The sequence below is a fragment of the Neovison vison genome, chromosome 9, assembly GCF_020171115.1.
Source record: "Neovison vison isolate M4711 chromosome 9, ASM_NN_V1, whole genome shotgun sequence".
Lineage (NCBI taxonomy): Eukaryota > Metazoa > Chordata > Mammalia > Carnivora > Mustelidae > Neogale > Neogale vison.
This window is the reverse complement of record NC_058099.1, coordinates 91,243,598-91,270,223: the sequence shown is the minus strand read 5'-3', so window position 1 is coordinate 91,270,223 and position 26,626 is coordinate 91,243,598. Positions and strand designations below refer to the sequence as shown.

At 41.8% G+C, this 26,626-nt stretch overlaps 1 protein-coding gene across 4 annotated transcripts in view; it reads left to right on the top strand.

The window, feature by feature from the left end:
• The window catches only part of TJP2 (tight junction protein 2), a 94,504-nt gene that overhangs the window by 46,998 nt on the left and 20,880 nt on the right, over positions 1-26,626 (top strand). For all 4 annotated transcript variants that reach the window (XM_044265938.1, XM_044265937.1, XM_044265935.1 and 1 more), the window contains exons 2-9: positions 12,102-12,155; positions 14,992-15,116; positions 16,449-16,551; positions 17,884-18,514; positions 22,778-22,881; positions 23,545-23,698; positions 25,191-25,299; positions 25,400-25,533. In XM_044265938.1, coding sequence (XP_044121873.1) covers positions 12,111-12,155; positions 14,992-15,116; positions 16,449-16,551; positions 17,884-18,514; positions 22,778-22,881; positions 23,545-23,698; positions 25,191-25,299; positions 25,400-25,533 — 1,405 coding nt within the window. In that variant the 5' untranslated portion in view covers positions 12,102-12,110. The remainder of the gene's footprint in view (positions 1-12,101; positions 12,156-14,991; positions 15,117-16,448; positions 16,552-17,883; positions 18,515-22,777; positions 22,882-23,544; positions 23,699-25,190; positions 25,300-25,399; positions 25,534-26,626) is intronic.

Here is a 26,626-nt window from a genome sequence, read left to right as displayed (position 1 = left end):
TGTTGGGAGTCTGCGAGCACTGTGTTGCTTCCCGGGAATGACTTAATTACACTGCCTCGTAGAAGATGTTTGTGTTTGGGAATTTCTTGTTTTGGGGTAAAACTTTTTGCTTCCTTGTTCTACAGAAATCCTTATTCTTATAGCTAGGTTCTGAAATTATAGGAAACAGTTCCTCACATGTTCTTTTTTCCTCTTAGACTCTGAACAGTAAGTGCCACTGTAATATATGAGTGTTTATCTTTATGACTTGCGGTTTTTATCAGGTCCCTTCTTATGGGCTGAGTCTGAATAATCTTTAGCTTTAGCTATGGCTTCCATATCTGGGAAACAGCACTTTGTGGACAGAAAGCCTAAAACTTGCCTGTTGGGGGAGTAGAGGCAGTGAAGACTTCTAGTTATCTGCCCTCTAGTTGGTTTTTAACATGTTTATGTAAAATGTAGGATTTTACCTGTTTGGCCAAGATATTTCAGAGGGAAAAAATAACTTGAGGATATTTTTTAAAAGGCATATCAAATTGAATTATTTGTTCCTTTCTCTTCATTCTTCATGTAAATACTGTGTGTTAAACACAGTTTTTTATTTATTGTAGAAAATTAGCCCCCTTTAACTTTCCGCATTGTCTAGGAATGACTTGTTATAATATCAGAGGAGTTACAATTAATACAGTTTACATGAAAAGTGGAAGTGAGGAGGGGCCGGGAGCAGTACACTGAAGAAGATGCTTCTGGTGTGTGGGGTGTTGACTGGGGTGGGAAGGAGCCCCGGGAGTTGTGCCCCCTGCTGCTCCTGCCGAGCTAAATGATCTCTCCCTCACGGGCCTTTAGTGCATTTTTCAAATTATTACCACCACCCTGTCTTTCCCTTTTCCAGTTGAGTGATCACACTTTGTTCTGCCCTTTTACTTTGTAGAGTCTGGGCTTAAAAAATATTTGGTATAAATAAGGTCCCTGTCTAGGAATCAGGTGCACCTTGAAATTCACTCATATGCCCCCCCACCCCGGTTTTGAACTTATAAAATGTTTGGTGCACATAAAGAATTATGTAATACCTGTGACCTTGAGCCTGTCATACACAGCCATCCATGGAGCCTCACAAGGTGGATACAAAATCCTTTCTCTCTCTGCCTCTTCCCCAGCTCCCTTCATCCTGAAGTTTGTGGTTTTCGTTCCCTTGCTTTTTTTTCTTCGTAGTTTTACTGCACGCATACACACACACATCCCTAAACAAAACATCCCTACTGAAAAAATTAGTTTCCTTGCTCTTTCTTTATTGTGGTTAAAAAAAATAACCACAGAAAATAAAACTGAGCGTCTTAACTGTTCTCTGTTTTATTTAATTTTTTTTATTTTTAAATATTTACTTGAGAGAGAGAGAGAGCACGGGCAGGGTGAGGGGCGGGGGGAGAAGCAGGCTCTCTGTTGAGCCAGAAGCCCCATACGGGGTCCAGTCCTGGGACTCGGTATTATGACCTGAGCCAAAGGCAGACGCTTAACTGAGTGAACCACCCAGGCGCCCCAGCATCTTAACTATTCTTGAGTGTGTAGTGCAGTGTTGAACATGTTCACATTGTGAAACAGTTTGCTTTCTGAACGATACAAAAATGGCATCAGGCTCTGCACATTCTTCTAGGATGTTCTTCACTCAACATTCTGTTTGAGTTGCATCTGTGTTGTGATATGTGGGGCTCTAATTTGTTTTCATTATAGTGTAATATTGCATTTTAATAATATATTATGATTTATTTGTCTGTTCTGCTCTTGATAGATATTTGGGTTGCTTGCAGGTTTTGGCTGTTGAGAATGTTGCTGCTGTGAATACTCTGTGGGTGTTTCCTTGTCACTTAATTCATACCTTCCTCTCAGGCGTTTCCCCAGGAGAGAAATCATGGAGTATGTGTGTCTTTGGCTCTGATACCTGTGAGCTCTTCCTGGGGCCCTGTATGAAAAGCTCCTTAGAGCTAAGCAACAGCTCACTGGCTTTCACGCAGGGGGAGTCTGAATACTGATAGCAGTTCTGGGATCTGTGTGCAGCCCAGCACAGGTTGGGTGGGGCCCAAGCCCAGTGGCCCAGTTTGCAAGGCAGGAGCTGAAGCCCTCAGCTAAGCTGCTACGCTGGCTGGCAGCCTGTCCCTGGGGGATATACCAGAGATGATGTTCTGAGGAATGTGTGACTGTGTGGGGTGCTCTCTGTTTTCTAAAAGGTTATTTATATAGATAAGCAGGGAAGACACTCAGTGATTTTCTGTTTGGGCACACTGTGGTTGGTAAACACTCCATGGGCTCTGGTGGTGGTGGTTTTTTTTTTTTTTTTTTTTTTTGCCAGTGTATCAGAAGGGCCACAAATCACATGCTTGGTACATAGTGGGTGCTTAATAAATATTTTTGAATGAATGACTAAGTGAGTAAGTGAATTAAGGGTTTGCTCTGAGACCTTCATAAAAAGTCGTGGTTCTGTGGGCTAATGTACACAGTTACGGGACATTTTAATAAGTTTCAAAAGAACTATTAAGATGTATTTTTACTTCAGTTTCCTAATCTTTAAAAAATAAGATTTTAGATTCATCACTTATTGTAACAGAACATACATTCTTTTAATATTATGTTTAAGTACTTAATGGTTTATGTCACAGCCCACTAACCCTAGATAAAGAAGAAGCCATTTATAAACTGATCATTTTATACAAGTTGGTGAGCTCTTTGGGCACCTGGCAAAGTGGGATTGATGAAAACTTTAATTCAGTCCTTTTGGGGTGGTAGCGGTAGGAATAGTGGTTTAATTCTCTTTCTGATCAATCTAATTGAAATTACTCCTGTGGGCAAGTGTGCCTTGGTGGCTCCATTAAGCATCTGCCTCTGGCTCAGATCATGATCTCAGGAAGAGACCAACGTGGGCTCCCTGCTGAGCAGGGGGGTCTGCTGCTCCCTCTGCCTCTGCCCACCTCCCCCAACTTTGGTTCTAACTCCCTCTGTTCTCTCTCATTCTCCCAAATAAATAAATTAAAAATCTTAAAAAAAAAAATGACTCTTGTGGGCAACATAGGAATACATAGATAATATAATCTCATTATGGAGGAATAGTGAATTTCAAAAGCCAGGTTCATTCTACTTGGGAAACATTTAAAAAATAAAGTTTTGTTTAATTTGGCTAAATGATAACAAATTTTAAATCCAAAACTTTAAAAAGAGAATTTGCTGTTTTTATTTTAAAAATAAAAATTTATTCTTGGGACGCCTGAGTGGCTCAGTGCGTTAAGTGTCTGTCTTTGACTCAGCTCACAATCCCAGGGTCCTGGGATCAAATCCCACAATAGGCTCCTTGCTCAGTGGGGAGCCTACTTCTTCCTCTACCTGCAGCTCCATCTGCTTGTGCTTTCTCTCCCTCTCTTTCTCAAATAAATAAAAATCTTTAAAAAAAAAAGTATTATAAAAGTAATGTGCTATATAAAAATATTCTCTGCCATACCATAGCTCCTGGGGAAATTTAACATTTTTTGGTATTGTTCCTACCTCTTTCCTATCGCTTATACAAGGCTTATACCAATTTATTTTCCACGCCTCCCACCAAGAGCAGACAGACCTAAAAACACAAAACCAACTAGCTCTTTCTCTCTTTAATTGAAAACAGAGTATTCATGACAAAGAGTTCAAAAAAAGTGGTGGAAGTTAAATATTTTCAGTGCCTCTGCATTTCATTGTGTTGATTCACTTAACCCAAATATCACTCCCTTTTTGGACGTTGTGCTCCCTCCTGCTCCACAGCATTGCCCAGTCCTAGGGGTGATTGTCATGGTATTGGTTAGTTCTCTCCTGATGATTTTTAGATAAGTCTTTTGGAGAGGGTGCTCTATGATGTTCGTTCTTTCTTTCTTTCTTTTTAAGATTATATCTATTTATTGGACAGACAGATATCACAAGTAGGCAGGCAAAGAGGGGGCGGGGAAGCAGGCTCCCCACTGAGCAGAGAGCCTGATGAGGGGCTTGATCCCAGCACCCCGAGATCATGACCCAAGCAGAAAGCAGAGACTAAACCCACTGAGCCACCCAGGCGCCCCTTTGTGATGCTTTTTCTTAACATGTAGGGATATAGCTATATTCAAAGAAGAGATGGCATCTCTATTTATTCTATCCCAACTTCCAGATTAATTCACGTTGTTGAAATTTGCCAGCTTTAAGGTAGCATCAGGCACTGAGAAGATGGATTTGGGGAGCATGCCTGCTAATTCTTTTCTAGTTGGTAGGTGACTGATTAAGGCCACGGTGAAATCTGAAGGTGTCGGGGAGTTAAGGAGGTGTTCTGTGGAAATAGAAAGAGATGATCAGTTTTGATCACCTAGGTTTCTGCTTCCTGTTTCCTTTTAAGGAAACTTTTTTTTTTTAATAGAAAACTTTAATCTCAGAAAACACGTGTTACACTGGCACATGTTAGACAGAGACCAGAGCATTCCAGAGGGACAGTGATGAAGACTCCTAGAATCCCAGATCACAAAGGCCGAGTTCCCAGCCTCACCACTTGAGGAGTGCTGTCCCAGAAGCAGGGTGCCACCAATTGTAATAGAAAATTTCCTTTAGGGGGCCTCAGTTGGTTAAGTGTCTTCAGCTCAGGTCAGGATCCCAGGGTCCTGGGATCCAGCTGCCTTGGGCTCCCTGCTCAGCGGGGAATCTGCTTCTTCTGCCCTTCATCCTGCTTGTGCTCTCACTCTTGCTCTCTTTCAAATAAATAAAATCTTAAAAAAAAAAAAAAGAGGAAAAGAAAATTTCCTTTAGGAAAACTTGCTAGTACAGATCTGTGTCTTGTAAGGATGCGGAGAAAGGGGAACCCTCCTACACTGTTGGTGGGAATGTGAGCTGGTGCAGCCACTCTGGAAAACAGCATGGAGGTTCCTCAAAAAGTTGAAAATAGAGCTACCCTATGACCCAGCAATCACACTACTGGGTATTTACCCTAAAGATACAAACGTAGTGATCCGAAGGGGCATGTGCACCCAAATGTTTATAGCAGCAATGTCCACAATAGCCAAACTTTGGAAAGAACCTAGATGTCTATCATCAGAGGAATGGATAAAGAAGATGTGGCGTGTGTAATGGAATACTATGCAGCCATCAAAAATGAAATCTTGCCTTTTGCGACGACATGGATGGAACTAGAGGGTATTATGCTGAGCAAAATAAGTCAGTCAGAGAAAGACAATTATCATATGATCTCCCTGATATGAGGAAGTTGAGAGGCAACATGGGGGGTTTGGGGGTAGGAAAGAATAAATGAAACAAGATGGGATCGGGAGGGAGACAAACCATAAGAGACTCTTAATCTCACAAAACAAACTGAAGGTTGCTGGGGGGAGGGGGTTTGGGAGGGGGGTAGGGTTATGGACATTGGGGAGGGTATGTGCTTGGTGAGTGCTGTGAAGTGTGTAAACTTGGCAATTCACAGACCTGTACTGCTGGGGCTAATACATTATATGTTAATAGAAAAATTAAAAAATTATAAAAAAAAGAAATTGTGTCTTAATCGTATTAACAGCTGTTGAATGGACAGTGTATCCACTTCTTGGTTTATGAGAAGGAAATCTGAGTGCCTCCTCTTCACTAACCATTGTACTAGGAGTGAGTAAGATATAAAAATCTTATCTGAAAATCCACTTTCATTTTCTTCCAATTGACAGTGGTCTTGGTGAACAAACTTAAATAATTGGGGGAGATTTACATAATTTAGATGATGATCTTTTTTGAATGTTTGTCTGTTTCACTGTGTTGATGTGCCTTCACTTAATCTAAACATCACCCCTTTTGGGATGCTGCTCCCACCCACCCCACCCCTGTCCCATAGCAGCTGGTCTCAGGGGTCCCGTGGCATATATTCTAGTTCTTTCCTGTTCCTCAGACAATTTGTATTTTCTTTTTAACCCTAGAGGTGATTTTTTTAATTCTAGTTTTTAATCTAAGAATTCTGATCTCTTGGAGCCAGATGGTATTAGCCATGGAAATGTCCTAAAAGTGAATGCATAGTGAGAGGGTGAGCTGAAGGAGATTACTTCCTCCCACTTTGAGTCATCAGTTATAGCTACTCAAGAGTAGGCTGGTTTACCTTCTGTACAAACAAAATTGCTTTTTTCTAACTCCCCTTTGCTAAAGGGAACAAATGATGGGCTCCCATAGATCAGTTGATAGAATTGCCTTTTATGTTATGTTGTGTTCTCCCCATTTCAGAGAGTTTCTTAACCAGGGAAAAAGAAGCACTGCATCTGGACATTTTCACTTCTTTTCTCTCTCTCATATTAATATCAGTGCAGGAATGGCAGATTTTACTGAGATAAAAATTTAATATGAAACAACTAGTTTTTCTTAAATTATTTTCATTTGTATATTAGTAAGGCCTTTTATTTATATAATTATATTTCTTTGTGTCCTTATGTTTTAGAAATTCTTTTCCTTTTTTTTTTTTAAAGATTTTATTTATTTATTTGACAGAGATCAGAAGCAGGCAGAGCAGCAGGCAGAGAGAGAGGAGGAAGCAGCCTCCCTGCTGAGCCCAGAGTCCAATGTGGGCCTGGATCCCAGGACCCTGGGATCATGACCTGAGCTGAAGGCAGAGGCTTTATCCCACTGAGTCACCCAGGCACCCCTAGAAATTCTTTATTAAAAAACATAGCTGGGGATACCTAGGTGGCTTAGTAAGTTAAGCGACTGACTCTTGATCTCCGCTCAGGTCATGGTATCAGGGTCATGGGATTGAGCCTGGCCTTGGGCTCCAGATTGGGCATGGAGACTGCTTATGTTTCTCTCTCTCAGTTTCCCTCTGCTCCCACCCCACCTGTTCATTCACACTCACACTTTCTCTTGAAAAAAAATTAAAATAAGTAAACATAGCCGGACCTTCTTGTTTTTGTTTGTTTGTTTGTTTTTAAAGATTTTATTTATCCATTTGACAGAGGGAGATCACAAGTAGGCAGAGAGGCAGGCAGAGAGAGAAGGAGGAGGAAGCAGGCTCCCCACTGAGCAGAGAGCCCAATGCGGGACTCTATCCCATGACCCTGAGATCATGACCTGAGCCGAAGACAGCGGCTTAACCCACTGAGCCACCCAGGCACCCTTGTTTTTAATTTATCCTGACAGTCTGCGTTTATTTATTGTGATTACTTTTCTATACTCTTCTATATTCTAGTTTATGTTTTATATTTATGCTGTTTTTTCCAAATTTCCCCTTTTGCCTTTTATGGATTGACTTTTTGGTTGTTGTTTGTTTAATTTTTCCCTCTGCTATGTTGGAAGTTATGTACTTACTATAAGTATTCCTGGACTGGTTACCCCAGAAAACTTAACAAGTAGGTTTAACTCAGTGAAGTTCAAAATTAATCAGCAGTTTAACTCTGATCCTGAATAAAACATTTAGAATACTCTAATTACGTTATGGATTTATATGCAGTGTTGCCCACTGCTTTGGTTCCATCTTGTTTAACTCTAAAAAAGGCACAGTATTATTATAGTAGCATATAGCCAGGGGGTTCAGGTTCACTTACATTCCTTCTTGCTTCTTGGGCCTTACTTCTGGTGTTATGGTCCTTTTTTCCCAACTATTCTTCAGAAATTGTTTTATTGCTGGTCTAGAGTAATAATCTCTTCCAGTTTTTATTAAAAAAGGTCTTTCTGCCCTTTAAATCAACATGCATTGTTTTTAAAATATTATTCTGTTGACTTTGGGCTTCCGTCATTGCTGTTTAGAAGTCCACTGTTAGGGGCACCTGGGTGGCTCAGTTGGTTAAGCGTCTGCCTTTGGCTCCGGTCACGATCCCAGGGTCCTAGGATAGCCTGCCGTGGGCTCCCTGCTTAAATGGGAGTTTCCTTCTCCCTCTGCCCATCCCTATCCTTGTGCACACAAGCTCTCTCTCTCTTAAATAAATAAATAAAATCTTAAAAAAAAAAAGTCAGCTGTTATTCTAATTGTTTTTTTATAGGTTATCTCGCCTGTCTAGGTGTTCTCAGGTCTTTACATATTTTTCTGCTTTGGGATTATCATGTATTTAAAAGTGTTTTTCTCCCCATCTCTCCCCATTTACCCTGCCTGTGATGCGTTGGGCTTCTTGAACCTGAAAAATCTTCAATTCTGGAAGAGCCATTATCTCTTTGAGTTTTGTATTTCTCCCGTACCCTTTAACATCTCCTTCAGGATATCTGACTCGACACATTGTAAGACTTCCTTGATCTTAACTTTTCTTTAGGATATCACACTTTTTAAATGCTTTTGGCTGTGTAATTTCTTCATACCTGTCTTCCATTTATTGTCTTCAGCTGTGTGTAGTATGTGGGTCACTCCATTCTTTATCCCATTTCAATTACATATTTTTATTTCTAAAGTTTTGTTTACTTTTTTCCCCCCAGATGTTTGATCATTTTTGATGTTTTTCTTTCAGTACACTTCCAGTTTCCCCTTTTAATTTCTTTTTAAACAATTTTTTAAAAATCTTATTTTAAAATTTAAATTCAGTTAATTAACATATAATGTATTATTAGTTTCAGAGTAGGGGTCAGTGATTCATCAGTCTTATGTAATACCCAGTGTTTATTATATCTCATGCCCTTCTTAATGTCCATCATCCAGTTACCTCTTTCCCACACTCGCCTCCCCTCACAACCTTCATTTTGTTTCCTGTGGTTAAGAGTCTCTTATGGTTTATTTCCCTCTCTGATTTTGTCTTATTTTTTCTTCCCTTCCCCTGTATTCATCTGTTCTGTTTCTTAAATTTCACATATCAGTGAGATCATATGATAACTGTCTTTCTCTGATTGACTTATTTTCTTAAGCATAATACCCTCTAGTTCATCCACATCGGTGCAAATGGCAATTTTTCATTTTTTGATGACTGAGTAATATTCCTGTGTGTGTGTGTGTGTGTATACACCACATCTTCTTTATACATTCATCTTTCCATGGACATCTCTGTTCTTTCTACAATTTGGCTATTGTGGACATTGCTACTATAAACATTAGGGTGCAGATGCCCTTTTGGATCACAACATTTATATCTTTGGAATAAATATCCAGTAATGCAATTGCTGGGTCGCAGGGTAGCTCTATTTTCAACTTTCTGAGGAACCTCCATCCTGTTTTCCAGAGTGGCTGCACCAGCTTGCATTCCCGAGAAAGTGGGTTCTCCTTTCTCCATATCCTCACTGACATTTGTCATTTCCTGACTTGTTAATTTTAGCCATTCTGACTAGTGTGAGGTCATATGTCATTGTGGTTTTGATTTGTTTTTCCCTGATGTTGAGTGATGTTGAACACTTTTTCATGTGTCTCTTGGCCATTTGTACATCTTTTGGAGAAATGTCTTCTGCCCGTTTCTTGGTTGGATTATTTGTTCTTTGGGTATTGAGTTTGAGAAGTTCTTTATAGGCTTTTGGATACTAGCCCTTTATCTGATAAAACATTTGCAAAGATCTTCTCCCATTCTGTTCGTTGTCTTTTGGTTTTGTCGACTGTTTTCCTTTGCTGTGCAGAAGCTTTTTATCTTGATGAAGTCCCAATAGTTCATTTTTTGCCTTTGTTTCCTTTGCCTTTGGAGATGTGTCTAGCAAGAAGTTTCTGTAGCCGAGGTCACAGAGATTGCTGCTGGTGTTCTCCTCTGGGATTTTGATGGATTCCTATCTTGCATTTAGGTTTTTTCATCCATTTTGAGTCTATTTTTGTGTATGGTGTAAGGAAGTGGTCCACTTTCATTCTTCTGCATGTGGCTGTCCAGTTTTCCCAACACCATTTGTTGAAGAGGCTGTCTTTTTTCTATTGGGTATTCTTTCCTGCTTTGTTGATGGTTAGTTGACCATAGACAGAGTTGAGGGTGCACTTCTGGGTTCTCTATTCTGTTTCATTGATTTATGTGTCTAAACAATTTTTTTTTAAAGATTTTATTTAATTGAGAGAGAGAGAGGCAGACTTCCTGCAGAGCAGAGAGCCCAATGCAAGGCTGAATCCCAGGACCCCAGGATCATGACCTGAGCCAAAGGCAGATACTTAACTGACGAAGCCACCCAGACACCCTGTCTCCTTTTAATTTCTTATGATAACTTCATATTGTACCTACATCTCTTGAGTCTGTGACTGATCTTTCCAATATTTACAGTCTTTGACTCTGCAGTTTTCTTTTTCTTTCAGCTGTCACTCATGGTAACTTGTATGCATTCAAACTGTGAATCATGGTTCTCAGATACTTACCTGGGGGATTCTCTGAAACCTGTGCTTTAGTATGTTCCTTGGAGAGAATTTGCATTTGCCTCTGTGTACCTGTGTGGCACTATCATGCAAAACCACTTTGAGTGTGTTCTGAGGAGGTGTGGCCGCATTTGTATTAAGAATTGTAGTCCTGGTATGCCTGAGTGGCTCAGTTTGCATCGGGTCATGATCTCAGCATCCTGGCATCAAGTCCCACAGTGGGCTCCTTGCTCTGCAGGGAGCCTGCTTCTCCCTCTGCCTCTGCCTGCCTGTACTCTCTATCTCTCTGACAAATAAATAAAATCTTAAAAAAAAAAAAAAAGTTGTAGTCCTAAACTTGTTTGAGTACAGGTGTGTTGATAGGAATTCTCTAGAGAGCTATTTTTAGTTATTTCCACTCTGCTCAGAGTCAAGGATGAGCAAGGCATGGGTCCCTGCCATCTCCATGAGCCTAATGATATTTTTTCCCCTATGCATCCAGTCCGATCTAATCTCCACCCTGTTTGGGTCCTACATTTTATCTCTCTTCCTGGCCTCCTGTTTAAATGCCTGTTTCAGTGCTGGTTTATCTCTCTGGCTTTGAGCTTTCTTGGTATTTCTACTTTAAGGATTTCTCTTCAAAGTCAGCCTGCATTTAAAGGATTATTGTTAGTATTTTTAAACGGATAGCTACCATTTTCAGGCTTTTCTGGACATCTGTTTTGGAATTTTGTCAGAAACCGAAGCCTCCATCAATTTATGCAGGCGTTTTCCTCTTTCACGTCCAGCAGTATTGACGGATAAGAGGATACCCAGTTGGGCGCTCTTTGAGGAGGCTAGGGATTCCTTTAGACATAAAAATGTGTAAAATTTGCCCAAGAGCTCACCCTTGACAGGAAGGGAGGGAACAGTGATTAAAAAAATAAAATAAAATAAAATAAAATAAAATAAAATAAAATAAAAATAACTGTTTGACTCTTGGTTTTGGCTCAGATCATGATCTCAGGGTTGTAAGATCCAGCTTGGGCTCTGCACTCCATTGAGTCAGCTTCAAATTCTCTCTCCCCCTCCCTTTGCTCATCCCTCCCCACCTCCTGTATATGTGCTTGCTCTCTCTCAAATAAGTAAATAAATAAATCTTTAAAAAAATGTTTGAAACTCTAGATTTCAGGGTGCCTGGGTAGTGTAGTGGGTTAAATGTCCAATTGCTGATTTCATCTTAGATCGTGATCTCAGGGTCACGAGATTGAGCCCCGAACTGGGTTTTGCACTCAGCAGAGTCTCCTTGGGATTCTGTCTTCCTCTCCCTTTCTCCCCTTCCCTCTGCCTGTCCCCCTGCCTCTGTATGCTGGCTCTCTCCCTCAAGTAAATAAATATGTCTTAAAAAAAAAAAAAAAAAAGAAACTCTGATTTCTTTTTTTTTTTTTTTAAAGATTTTATTTATTCATTTGACAGAGAGAGATCACAAGTAGGCAGAGAGGCAGGCAGAGAAAGAGAGGAGGAAGCAGGCTCCCTGCTGAGCAGAGAGCCCGATATGGGACTCGATCCCAGGACCCTGAGATCATGACCTGAGCCGAAGGCAGCGGCTTAACCCACTGAGCCACCCAGGCGCCCCTAGGTTTCTTTTTTTTGAGGGATTTTATAATGATTGTTTTCGAGTGGTGATAAAAAAGCTCAACACTTAATATTTATGTATCTCTTATGTATTTCACTAATTTTCCAGTATTATTAAGACTGCCATTGGACTGAAGGAGTGTGAAAATAGGTAATACGGTGTTCCTAAAAACTACCACGTCTTTTTGGTTTGTGAAATGTAGGAACTGGACTTTATATTGAGACATTCTCATTTTCTAGCTTTATTTCTAGCATTGAAATGTTTGTTGGTTTTAATCAAATTGGTCTTACTGTTTTAAAACAGGCTCCAGGCATGGAAGAACTGATATGGGAACAGTACACGGTGACCCTACAAAAGGTGAGTGCTGTACAATACATGCTACAGTCGTGTCCTTGAGTTCGTAGGTCATGGATCTTACTCATTTTTGCCCAAGTATAGTTTTTCCCCCTTAAGGTGGATGATGCATTGTAGCCGGCAGTAGTTACTACATTAACAAAAAGATTTGCACGTTACGATTTTTTGGTTAAGGTCTGTGTACTAGAAAATCATAGAGGTTGTTTAGTGCATTCACTTATCTCTAGACAAAACAGGTTATGGAAAAAAGAGAGAAAAGGAGGGGAGAAATGGAAATAACCTGTACTGCTTAAGGATGTTGAGGTAGCTTCTACAACTTTTATAACTTTTTTTTTAAGGTTTTTATTCATTTATTTGACAGAGAGTGCATGCACACAAGCAGGGGGGACAGCAGGCAGAGGGAGAGGGAAAAGATCCCCGCTAAGCAGAGAGCCCAAAGCAGGACTCCGTCCCAGGACCCTGGGATCATGACCTGAGCTGGAGGCAAATGCTTCACCAAGTGAGCCACCCAGGCACCCCAATTTTTTTTTTAAGTCATTCATTTGAGGGCGGAGGGGAGAGCACACACACAAGCAGGGGATGGAGAGGGAGAAGCAGATCCCACTTAGGGAGCCTGACACAGTTGCATCCCAGGACTCCAGGATCATGACCTGAGCTGAAGGCAGGTGTTTAACCATCTGAGCCACCCAGGTGCTCCAGGTACCCCAACTTTTATCATTGTAATTGTAACACATGAAGTCCAAACTGAATTTTGGAACATTGGTTTAGCAGTCAGGAGACATAGGTTGTCTATTCCTTGCCCAACTCATGATCATTTTAAGAGGTGCTGACTTAATCAGATTTTTAAAAATCCTCCCCTCTTGCCCATAGGATTGAAAGTAGTAGTATCAGAAATAAATGTATTTCACTTAATTATGAGTTATTTCACAGCTACTGCTCCTCTTGAGTAAATGAGGTCATACAAACAGCTTTTGTACATGGAATTCAGCACACAGTGGTTGCTTAATAAATGTTGGCTGTGTTCCTTTTTATTCTTCTGACAGCAGTCTGATGTAGGCACGATAGGTGTTAGTCCCACTTGAAACAAGCACAGCCACCAAGAGTTGGTGTGCGATCTGTGTGCGCCTGGGCTGACCTGACCAGTTCTGAGGTCTTCCTCTGTCAGCTGCCCTGGTCAGCATCCTTGTGACTTTTGTGGGCTCTGCTGGCATCTTAGTACTCCTCTGAATCCCTCTAGATTCTGGATTGTAAGTTCCTAGAGGGACTGTAAGTTCCTCAGAGGGAGAGTTTTCCTTAGAACTGTGAACTTTTCAAACCCTGACTTTGGTGAAAAGTTAGTTCCTATATACATGAATTAAATTAATCCTGGTAGAAAAAAACCCAGATCAGTGCTTAGGTGCCCAAACTTTCAGAGTTTTACTTTAAAAAAAAAAAAATTTTTTTTTTTTAAAGATTTTTATTTTTATTTATTTGACAGAGAGAGATCACAAGTAGGCAGAGAGGCAGGCAGAGAGAGAGAGAGGGAAGCAGGCTCCCTGCTGAGCAGAGAGCCCGACGTGGGACTCGATCCCAGGACCCTGAGATCATGACCTGAGCCGAAGGCAGCGGCTTAACCCACTGAGCCACCCAGGCGCCCCAGAGTTTTACTTTTTAACCTTAGTTCTCTTCTGACTCTTCTCTGCACCCTGCCCCCAGCATTTCACATGCCCCTTTCAGGGGCAAAGGTGGGAAACATTTTAGGTCTAGTATAGGGATGGAGCTACCTCTGTATAAAACAGCTACCCAGGTGATGGTGCTGCCCCATCCAAAGCCACGTAATTAAGGGACAATCGGCTAGCCTGTTTGGTATTGCTAATTGTTTGTCTCTAGTTGGCACAATGGGTCCCATGTGGGAAATCTTCCATGGCGGGGGTGGGGGTGGGAAGACATAACTTTGTTTTATTCTCTGAGTACATGTCTATATAAGCAACCTTGATTTATAATTAAAATCACATTTAGCCATATCATCTGGATGAAACCTAGGGAGCTTAGCTTTATTAAGGTTTTATTTTTAAGTAATGCCTACACCCAACCTGAAGTTCGAACTCACAGCCCCAAGTTTAAGAGTCACATGTTCCACTGACTGAGCCAGTCAAGAACCCAGGGAGCTTAGCTTTTTTAAACACTGAAATGGGTGAGGGTTATGTATTAAGTGGGTTCTCTGTTCTACATTTCTAGACCAATCATGATGTAATTCATCTGGACTTTCTGTCTTACATTCATGCAGGAAGGAATTTAATGCTTGGCTCTCTCAGAAGGCCTTAAAACCAAGTTTATCTTCAGAATTTACTTTATCTTTAAAATCCATTTACTTTTTTGGTCATCCTATGTTAAAATGAAACCACAGTTCACCTGACTTGAAAGTTAAAGGTATACTTTAAAAATGGTTTTTTTTTTTTTAAATGGGGTTTTACAGTTGTGACCGAAGCTGTCCCAGCTCAGGCCGGGATATGAGAACAGTATGACTGGTGATTTGAAAAGCACATCCCGGTGTGGACAGAAGATGTTATTTCCCATCCCCTGCCAGCTTCTACTGATAATTCCAGTCTGTACTATCCATCTTTTATGGCTTTTCGCAAGACTATTTCTTTTAGATAAGGAATTTCCCTTTATAAGCCTGTCAGCCAACCATGATGGTGCTTTATTTCGTTTCTCATTTGTTTCTGTAAGCCTCTGTTCCTGAGCTGTCTCTGGTTATTGGTCTGACCTTTCTTTTATTGAGTGCTTATAATAAATCCTAAAAGCCACTTATGGAAGAGGGATTTTTTTTTTAATTTTTCTTTTTAACTCCAATGAACAGGATTCCAAAAGAGGATTTGGAATCGCAGTGTCTGGAGGCAGAGACAACCCCCACTTTGAAAATGGAGAAACGTCAATCGTCATTTCAGACGTGCTCCCCGGTGGGCCCGCTGATGGGCTGCTTCAGTGAGTGTCCTTGTGTCCCAGCCACAGCCCCTGCCGGCCTGATGGTTGGGTCTAGACAGGGTGCTTGGCTAGAGGCGGCATGGGGGGGGAGGGGGTGGTGGCGTGCACTTGAAAAAAAAAGGAGCTTTTACATAAATAGAAAAGTTTTAGGAGAGCGGGGCAGGGGAATGGGGGAATGGGGTGATGGACATTAAGGAGGGCATGTGATATAGTAAGCACAGGGTATTATGTAAGACTGGTGAACTGCTGAACTCTCTACCTCTGAAACTAATAATACACTACATGCTAATTAACTGAATTTATATTTTAAAAATCATTAAAAGAAAAAGAGAAAAGTCTTTAAGCAAGAATTGATACTGGAACACTCCATGTTTTAACAATCCCTGAACCTTTGGAAATATCCACACGTTGGAGGGAGGAGAGCAGTCATTTATACAGGGAAATGGTTATAATGGGCCCAGCTGTCATTCTTAGGCTTAGGAGTCATTTCTGAATCTAAAGTACAAAATCAGCATGCTTTCCTCCCTACCCTCATCACTTTGTATTTATTTCACCTTATCATTCATTCAGAATTCAATGAGGATACTTTGGCCTAATGATGATCTGATTTGTAAGAGGAATGTGGAAATTGGGAAGATGTAGTACATGAAAACACAGATTTTCCAATTTCCAGCCTTCTGGTCTGAACAGATTACACCATTTGAAAAGATGCATATCTGAATTCCCTCCAGATAATTTCTCAGGGCAGAAGCTAAAATTAATTATATGACTGCCTTGGCTAGAGAGCTCAGAAGTTTAGGTTCTGTTGGCGTTTCACGTCTGTATGGTCATATCTAAGTCAGCAGTGTAGAATTAAAAAATAATTTTGGGGATGAGGTAAGAAGTTTTGAATGACCTTAAAATTTCTTTGATAATCAGAGGCAAACTCCTGATCTCTTCCCCTCCCCTGAAAAACATCAGCCTGCTTTGGGGGCTACTGGTAGACTTCCTGAAGCCCACCGTGCACCTTCGGTGGGGGAGGGCCTGGTGCAGAAGTTCCTTTTGTGCCTAGACCTTGCCACTGCTTGAGTGCCTCCTGGAGGAGCCTTTTGGTGGGGGGTCATCCCCTGCTGGTTTCCAGTAGACAGTGTCAAAAGTGGGCTGAGCTGCTCATGGGTTCCCTCCTGGGAAGGGCTCACACTGAGTTGACTGACTGAGCCTCAGGAATCATCAGGCACTGAGTCCTTTAAGTGTTTGGGGTCAATTTGCTGCTTCTGTGTGTTCCTAAATAAGTGATTTACAGTGAATAGATGGGAGTTTTTCAGGTCTTGTTTTTATCTTTTTTGTTTGCAGAGAAAATGACAGGGTGGTCATGGTTAATGGCACCCCCATGGAGGACGTGCTCCATTCATTTGCTGTTCAGCAGCTGAGAAAGAGTGGGAAGATCGCTGCCATTGTAAGCCCTGGTTTGCTTTCAGCTTGCCTTAATAGCGTCTTGTTTTTATGCTCAGAGGAAAATTACCACTTGCTTGTAAGGGCTTGACAGAATTACATAATTTAGGGACTGCTAATTTCTTGCTTCCTCTACTTTGGGGTGACGTTATGGATGATGTAAAGATGTAAGTAAGCTCTCCCTGCCTTTTCCTCATCCTTTTCCTAACTTTCAATGATTCTCTTATCTCAGGAACCAGATTAGACAATCCTAAGAGAATTAACTAGATTGAGAGAAAACATTTGTAAGACAGCGTTTATATAGAAAATATATTCCAGCTCAAAAACCCATTTGTAAAGGCCCAAACAACAACTGTCATGTCTTAATGAACTAGACTGTCCTAGGAGATAACCGGCAGTCTGTAGCATTCATTCATTTATTTGCTCACTCATTCATTCAGCAAACACTGGATGAGAATCATCTTTGAGCCAGATGCCTCCAGAGCCTGGAGCAAGGGGTGCTTACTCCAGCCAGGCAAATGGAGACGTACCGCGAAAATACAGTATGTTTAAAGGCAGTGCTGGGGGGGAGGTACCGGGTATGTGGTTATTTTTCTTTTCCCCCAATGATATATTATGAAATTTTCAAACAGAGGAGTTCAAAGATTAGTGTAATAAACAGTATATCTTGTGCAGTATTAATATTCTACCATCTTCACTCGATTTTTCTCTGTATACAAATGCATATTTTTAGTGAACCATTGGAAAGAAAGTTGCAGACATGACAGTGTCAACCCTACCCACTTCAGCGCACATCTCCTGAATAAGAGCATTCTTCTACATCACTAGAACACTGTATCATCCTATCTAAGGAAATTAACAGTGACTTTAAAGTATCATCTAATATCCAGTCCAGATCCCAAGACATGTTTGATAAGATTTTTATCCCATCCAGAATCCAGTCAGAGCTCATCACTGCGCTGGGTCCTTATCTTTTCAGTGCCTTTTAATCTTAAAAAAAAAAAAAGGGTCCTTACCGCCCCCCCCCCAATGACATTGACTTTTGGATGAATCTAGGCAGTTTTATCTAGAATGTCTCGATTTCTGGAGTTTTTAACTTAGGGATTCCTTGATGCTATTGAGTATAGAAGCAGATTTTTGGAGGCACTGTGTTTAGTTATACTCACTGTCTTATTCTCAACCCTGTGAGGTATTTTTTCCCCCCAAGGAACCAGAGGCTTAGTGAGTCGAGAGGGACAGAGGGTTACTAAAAGGAGAACCAGACTGGGCTCTTAGCCACTGCATTCTCTGTATTTAATTGTCCTTGTCCTGCATCCCCGCTGTGTTTGGGTGACAGGTGGTCAAGAGGCCCCGGAAGGTCCAGCTGGCCCCGCCCCAGGGAAGCCCACCCGATGAGGATGACCGTGCTTTCGAGGTGATGGACGAGTTTGATGGCAGAAGTGCCCGCAGCGGGTACAGCGAGAGGAGCCGGCGCAGCAGCCATGGAGGGCGCAGCCGCAGCTGGGAGGATAGCCCGGAGAGGGGGCGTCCCCACGAGCGGGCGCGGAGCCGGGAGCGCGAGCGCAGCCGTGGCCGGAGCCTGGAGCGGGGTTTGGACGACGATGACTACAGGCGGGCCCGAGAGCGCAGCCGTGGCCGGAGCCTGGAGCGGGGTTTGGACCACGATGACTACGGGCGGGCCCGAGAGCGCAGCCTCGGCCGGAGCGCTGACCGGGCCTATGACCAGTATGACCAGGCCTACGACCGGGGCTACGACCGAGGCTACGACCGCACCTACAGCCCAGAGGCAGAGTATGGCCGCAGGGCCCAGCCCGATGCCCGGTACTCGGCGCCCCGGAGCCGCAGCCGCGAGCACTTGCATTCCCGCAGCCCCAGCCCTGAGCTGAGGGGGCGGCCGGACCACGCAGGCCAGTCCGACTCGGACAGGCCCATCGGGGTCCTTCTGATGAAAAGCAAAGCAAACGAAGGTAGGCATGCTCGAGGAGGAAAAGCACTGTTACAACAGCTAACTCTTACGTGGCACTTACTGTGTGCTAGGCTCTGACCCAAACGCTTTGCACCGATTGGTTCATTTCTTCCTTATGACCACCTCGTATGAGAGTTTCTTACATCTTCATTACACAGACAGGGAAAGTGAGGCACAGAAATGTTCATTAACTTACACAAAGCTGTCAGTAATGGCAGAGCCAGGCTGCTGAAATGAACCTTTAAACTCCTAGGCCAGGGTTCTCAAGGCAGCTTAAGCACCGCCTTGCAGTAAATGCAGATTCTCGGGCCCCAGCTCGGGCCCCACAGAACAGAAACCCTGGGGAGAGCCCTTGGAGTCTGTGTTAGCAAGCTCTCCTGGTGAGCCTGGTGTGTTTTAAGTGGTGAAACCATGGGAGCAGATAGGACTCTAGCTGATCTTGAGTTTTGGCCTATGCTGCATAAATACTCTCTCAGTACTCACCGGAACCCTGTGTGGAGGTAGGAGACTTCCTTCCTGTTGTGTACAGTGGGGAGGACCACAGGGCAGAGAGGTTTTGGCATGGCCACAGATGAGGTGGGCCCTAGCCCAGGCTGCTTGTCCCACAATGCATTGCTGGGAGCACTTGCATATCTTTCATTTCATCCAAAATTCAATAAAGCCCCATGTGGCAGCTAGAGAAGCCAGTGGTACCTGTAGTTTAGGTGACGATCTAAACTCCAAGATGGGAAGTGACTTGCTTGGATCTTGAAGCCAGTAGATGCGTGGCAGAGCCAGAACTTGAATCCCGTCTCCTGGAAGTAGATGATCGGAAACATGAAGGTGAATGAACAGGGCTTTAGGGCCAGTGCAGAGGTATTCCTTACATCACTTCTTGGTTCTGACTTTTTAAGTTACTTGGAACCTATCTCTTATCTCCTTCTGTTTCCTAATTCTTCCAAGACGAAAAGAAGAGCACCCCAGAATACAAAGGGAACTTCTTGCCCTTTAGGTTGGGAACTTGGATTTCAAATGGCTTGTCTGAGGAAAGAAAGGGAAACGGTTAATTTTTTTACTGCTAGTGGATCACAAGGTCGAATGATAGAACTAGGTACCCATCACAATACCTGAAGAATAACACAGGGATGTGAGTAACGGGGTACGTAGAGACCAGTCCCAGAAGACAAAGGAGAAATAGAGATTGAACTATCAGTAAGTAATGTGCATCTTAGGAGGTTTAAGGATTCTATACAATCTTTATAACCACTGGTAATGACATACTAATTCATCAGCTCCCAGGAACTGTACAGTAGAAATAGCTCTGCTCCCAGACTGAAGGGTGGACTGTAGAGAAATTTTGGGAATGACTTGGCACGAGACCTCCTTCAGAGAGCTCTGATGCACATTCTATAGGACTTGTACCCCAGGTTTTTGAGTTTACCCAAGACAATGCTTTTCAAACTTTCCTCTTCCCCTTTCTCCTCCTCGCCTCCTCCCCTTTCCCCTTCTTTCTCTCTTCTCTCCTTCCACCATAGAAAGACCCCATTTTGCAACAATCATGGATGTACCTCCATATCAAAAACTTGAACAAGCTTTTCATGGAACAGAACTTACTCTGTGTGATGCATTCTGAGAGGTTCCATTACATTAAATTTTTAAAATGCTGTTCATGACTTATTAAATTGATTTTAAGACTCACTAATGAGTTGTAAACCACAATTTGAAAAGATCTTTACTGTTGTAGGAGATTGCCCAAGTCATGCCTGGTCTTAGTAATACTATCAAGGATAAAAGGGGCTTACATACCTTTGTTGAGATAAAATTTTACTCCTCCTGGACCATTTTATTATTTAAACTTGGAATTCATTGGGGGAATAAAGTTCCCCCTTTTTTTTTTTTTTTAAGGTTTTTTGCCACCATTTGCTAGGATTGCACAGTAATTTAGTTATCACTGGCTAGGGCTGCACAAAAATTAATCTTTAAAGAAATCTAGCAGTAGGCAAGACTTATTTTGACTAAGAAAAATATGATCCGTTTATATAGCCTGCTGTTACATTTCATGGGCACCAGGCAGCTTTGCTAGTAAATGTCTTAGAAACGGCTCAAGTTTTTTTTTTTCTCCATTTAAGAGATGCCCTCAAAATACACCAGGTAACAACCTATTTGCAACTCTACAGTAAGACTGCAGGTTTTAAGAGAATAGAGGAATTGTTGAGCTTCCTTCTGACTCTTGGTTTTGGCTCAGGTCATGATTTCTCAGTCCTGGGATGGAGCCCTGTGTTGGGCTCTGTGCTTTAGCGCAGAGTCTGCTTCAGATTTTCTTTCCTTCTCCTTCCTGCTCACTCTCTCTCTCAAATAAATAAATAAAAATAGAATCTTTAAATTATATTATTGTGGCTGCTAGGTGGCTCAGTCAGTGAGGCATCTGCCTTCAGCTCAGGTCATGATCTCAGGGTCCTGGGATAGAGCCCCACATCAGGCTCCTTGCTCAGTGGGGTGTCTGCTATTGCCTTCCACTGTTTGTGCTCATTCTCTCTCTCCCTCCCTCAAAGAAAATCATAAAAAAAAAGTTGTATCATTATATTGTAAACCTGAAACTAATATAACATTGCATGTTAATTATAGTTGAATAAAAAAGTGTGTCTTTAAATTTACTTCATAACTTTTCTAAATGGTAGAAAGTTACTTTGTTTTGGAATTAAAAGATTTGGGGCGCCTGGGTGGCTCAGTGGGTTAAGCCGCTGCCTTCGGCTCAGGTCATGATCTTAGGGTCCTGGGATCGAGCCTCACATCGGGCTATCTGCTCAGCAGGGAGCCTGCTTCCCCCTCTTTCTCTGCCTGCCTCTCTGCCTACTTGTGATCTAACTCTCTGTCAAACAAATAAATAAAAATCTTAAATTAAAAAAAAAAAAAAGGATTTTGAGTCCAGAACAATAATAATAAAATTAGAATGTGCCTCTTTTAAAACCTGCTAGGTTGTGGTACCTTCCTAAAATAACCAACATTTATCCTTAAGTTAGGTATTTTTACAAGTTTCATAAGTAAAATTAGAAGAGTCTGAATAGTATTTAAAATACGCATACTTAAAATAGAGTGTGTTTTCTTTTAAGAGCAATTCAGGATTTCATAAACCCCCAGAATACACTAGTTTTAGTTAAAAACTTTATTGCTTTGCTTGGTTTAATGACCCTTTTCCTTTGCATAATGAAATTTTTTCAGTGCAAACCCACACGTCTCATTCGTTACACATGAAGGGAATACTATTGGCAGTGTCTTCCTGTAGGCAACAGGGCTGTCAGCAGAACATGTTTACTGAAATGTACTGAATTGTTTTTTGTTGTTGTTCCCAATTTAATGTTGTGTTAATTTTAGAGCAGATACTCATATAGCCTTTACCTAGTTTTTCCATTTGCTAACATTTTGCCATATTTGTTTTCTTTCTCCTTTTTTCCCCTTCTTCCTCTCCTTTCCCACACTACTACTGTCTCTCCGTGGTTTTTTTTTTGGAACTGCTTGAAAGTAAGTTGCAAGGGTGGCCCTTTACTGCTAAATATTTCAACAGGTATCTCCAGAGGATACATTCTCCTACATAACTCTAATGCCATTACTGGTTCTTTTTTTTTTTTTTTTTTTTAAGATTTTATTTATTTGACAGAGATCACAAGTAGGCAGTGAGGCAGGCAGAGAGAGAGAGAGAGGAGGAGCGTTTTTTTTGTTGTGTGTGTGTGTGTGTGTGTGTGTGTTTTTTAAAGGATTTTATTTATTTGACAGAGAGAGATCACAAGTAGGCAGAGAGGCAGGCAGAGGGGGGGGGGAAGGAGGCTCCCTGCTGAGCAGAGAGCCTGATGTGGGGCTCCATCCCAGGACCCTGGAATGATGACCTGAGCTCAAGGCAGAGGCTTAGCCCACTGAGCCACCCAGGTGCCCCCCATTACTGGTTCTTAAGAAAATTAACATTAATATCCCTTTTAATATACTGTAGTATGGCTCATTTTGAAGCTGCTTCAAAATACCTAACTGCCACCCCCGCTCCCCCGTCCCATTCTGGATTGAGGATCTAGTAAAAGTTCATGCATCACATTTGGTTTTTATATTGTTTTAACTCTAGAACAATCCCTCTGTCTCTTATTTTTTATGACACTAATTTTTTCAGTGAGTCCAGGCTAGCTGTCCTACAGGATGTCCCACAGGCAAAATCAGTTTTTCATAAATATTTTTAAATTGACCTAAAAACCAGACTAAATATTCTGAACAAGTGGATGAAATATGTTTGTCTGTCCCCTAGAATACGGTCTTCGGCTTGGGAGTCAGATCTTCATAAAGGAAATGACCAGAACTGGTCTGGCAACTAAGGACGGCAACCTGCATGAAGGAGACATAATTCTCAAGGTAGGAGTATGAGGGGAGAAGACAACTGAATTCATGTTTGGCTTTCTAGTCCAAATTTCACACCTGAGTGCTGACATAGTGAAACTTGGTTGAGATGGGAGACAGTAGTAAGACAAAAGCGGGGAGGGGCCAGTAAGGTGAGATTTTTATCACAAAAAGCAGACATGGAGATTTTTAATAGTGTAGTGTCAGTTAAAAAAAAAAAACAACAAAACTCAATGAATTCCTTCTTCTTCCCCATTTATTTAAAGTTAAAGCTCCTGTTCCCTAAACTAAGGAAAGATGAGGGGAAGAGCTGGTAGTACTGATTGCTGAATGTTTAATAGAAGTTTCTGTAAACCTCTCTAGTCAGGAAACACGTTCCAGTAGTAAACCAATCCATTGTCTTGAGCTTGTCTTATTTACTCTGCTAAATAAATTAGCAGAGTAACTTCAGTACACCATAGTTCTCTTATGCCTGTATTTGGGATCCAGCTGTACAGAGTCATATTTAATTTGAAGGATACTTCATTTTTATTTAGTCAGTCATCCTAAAGCCCATGTCTGTTTGAGTAACTAAGCAGAAGCCTTTACACTTTTAGAAGGGGAAAATAAAAACCGCCTGTTTCACTGTGCTGTGTGTCGTTGTATTGCACGTAACATGACTGTTACTCATGAACACAGATAAATGGAACTGTAACTGAGAACATGTCTTTAACGGACGCTCGAAAACTGATAGAAAAGTCAAGAGGAAAACTTCAGCTGGTGGTGTTGAGAGACAGCAAGCAAACGCTCATCAACATCCCATCGTTAAATGATAGTGACTCAGAAATAGAAGGTAAAGAAGGGGGGAGGCTGTGAGCTTAGCTGGAAGCAAGGAAGGATGTTGCTTTTGCAACTCAGTTTAGCATAGCCATCCAGCTGGAAGCTAAATTTCCAACAGAAGCTTCTCTTTTAAACTTTAATCCCAGTAAATGGTGGTTGATTTCTTGTTAAAGTGTCTGTTGAGATTAGTTTCCCAATAAGACATTTGGATGCACTCATGAACTTCCCAGTGGACTCTGATTTAGGCCACTGAAAATGAAACTTATTAGTAAAAAATGTATGTATGAGTGGTTCAAAGACCTAACCACACCCATTTGTAAATTGTTCATTCTTGCACTTTCTTGTAGATTTTTAAAAAGTAGATATGAATATTTCCAACAAAGAGAGGGTCATATGGAAGAGAGCTAAAATAGGTAGACATTATAGTAAAGAACTGATCAGAATGGCTGAATATTATGGTATTCATTGATTAGCAGTCTGTATCACCTCTTCTGTCTTAGGAGGCAATATTCCTTTCTTGAATATGTATTATACATGGGGTAACATTTTAACTATGTATAAATTACCAATAAAAATAAGTAGGCATAGGGCGCCTGGGTGGCTCAGTGGGTTAAGCCGCTGCCTTCGGCTCAGGTCATGATCTCAGGGTCCTGGGATCGAGTCCCGCATCGGGCTCTCTGCTCGGCAGGGGCCCGCTTCCCTTCCCCTCTCTCTGCCTGCCTCTCTGTCTACTGTGATCTCTCTCTGTCAAATAAATAAATAAAATCTTAAAAAAAAAAATAAATAAGTAGGCATAAAAAAAATAACTAGGATGATACGTCCTGACTAATTATCTGGTACTACCTTCATGCAGTAGAGTTTAGAAAATAGTAAGTTCTCAAGTTTGAAGACAGATGTGTTGATTTTTTAAAGAATTACTTCATAAAATCTGAAGACTTAGTTTAGTTTCCATTATATCAAAAGTCTAATCATTTGGTTACTGCTGTGGATGCAGTGCAGGAAGACAGCATGAGAAATAATCCCAGCATGCTAGGTGCTTATAGTTACTTCCTTGCTATTCCAAGTTTCAGCCCATCAGCTCCATGAACATCCAGGAGCTTGCTAGAAGCACAGAATCGCAGGTCCTGCCCCAGAACAGCTACATTCTAATTCAGATCCCAGGTGACTGATATGCACATTCAAGTTTGAGAAACACTGTTCTGTGTGGTTAAACATGAGTGTATACATATATGATCCAGTAATAGATTTGATTTCCCAGTAGCAGCTTTGAAGGAAAGTGTAATGAAAGAGGAACATAAAATTCTGAATTTGGCTTCCTCTTTATTAATTAATGCCTTTCCCTTTAGAGGCTTAGATTTTCTTCAAGGGAAGACTGCTAGACTAATGGCACAGTTTCTGCCTGCCTCTTTTCCATTTCCCATGTTGCCTTACCCAGAGAATAGTATCATTTCTGGTACAGTGCTTAAATATTTTAGTAAGAAGTCTTTTCTTATTTTTGAAACCAGATATCTCAGAAATAGAGTCAAACCGATCATTTTCTCCGGAGGAGAGACGGCAGCAGTATTCTGATTATGACTATCATTCCTCAAATGAAAAGCTAAAGGAAAGGCCAAAGTAAGATGATGTATATTTTCCCTCACACGCGACCCCCTGAGTGTACAAACATGCATATATGAAGTGACCTTATGAGACATTAACATGATGTGTGCTTAAGTTCAAGAGAGGACATGCAGAACAGATGGTCCAGGATGGGCGCCACACCCACTCCCTTCAAGGCCTTGGGGGATACTGCAGCTGCGGTTGGCACAGAGAACAGCAAGGAGCCCAGATACCAAGAGGAACCACCAGGTGAAGGTCCTTTTAAACGTGTTCAAAGTATATGCTTGGTAATTCCAGGGGATGGCCAGAAGGAGAGACAAACTTTAAAAAATCATTCTTATAGATGGAAGAGTAGTAAAAAACATTTTTAATAGTAAAAAAACATAAAGAATAACAGCCCTTTCCATATTCTAACGGATTGGCCACATTTTGTTGAATTTAATTAGTTATGGTCCTTATGTCATCCCTGATCTCAACCCAGACTGCTCTGCTCTTAATATTCTTGACAGCACATGTGTGTGTTTCTTCCCCTGCTCAGCTACCAATTCTCAGATTCTCCAGACACCAAGTGGTTGTCTGTTCAAGTCAGTTCTGGCACTGACTGCCCAGAACTAGTGCACAGCCTGCAGGTGAGCGACTCAGTCCAGTAAGATGCTTCCATTTCAGACACCACTCCCGTTCCCAGGAGCCACCCATACTTCTGTCCAGCTGGATCTGAACGGAGGGCTCCCACTGCCCTTCCTCACCCAGGTTTGAAAACTTGCTAGGTTGGCTCAGAGAACTCAGGAAAGCCGTTTACTTACTATTACCAGTTCTTATAAAGGATACAACTGAAGAACAGCCAAATGGAAGCAAGGTATAAGGCAAGGGGCGCAGAGCTGCCGAGTCCTCTCCAGGTGTACCACCGTTCCCGGTGTCGCGATGTGTTCACCAATCCTGAAGCATTCCAGTCTCCACGGTTGATGGATTTTTATTAAGTCTCTATCATGTGCATGATCAATCATTGCCTCAGTCTCCAACCCCCGTCCCCTCCCAGATGGTGGGGAGATAGGCTGAAAGTTTCAAGCTTCTAATCGTGGCTTGCTCTTTCCGGTGACCAGCCCCCCCAACCAAGGCTGTCTGGGAGTTATCTCTTCAGAACAAAAGATGCTCTGCCACCCAGGAAATTCCAAGGGATGTGGCAGTTCTTTGTCAGGAATTGGAGGCAAAGAGGGATGCTTCTGGCACCCCTACCACTCTGGAAATTACAGGGATTTTAGGAACTGTGTATTGGGAACTGGGGCAGAGACCAAATATATCTATTTCTAGTCCTGTCACAGTCACATTTTGTCTTATTTGATTA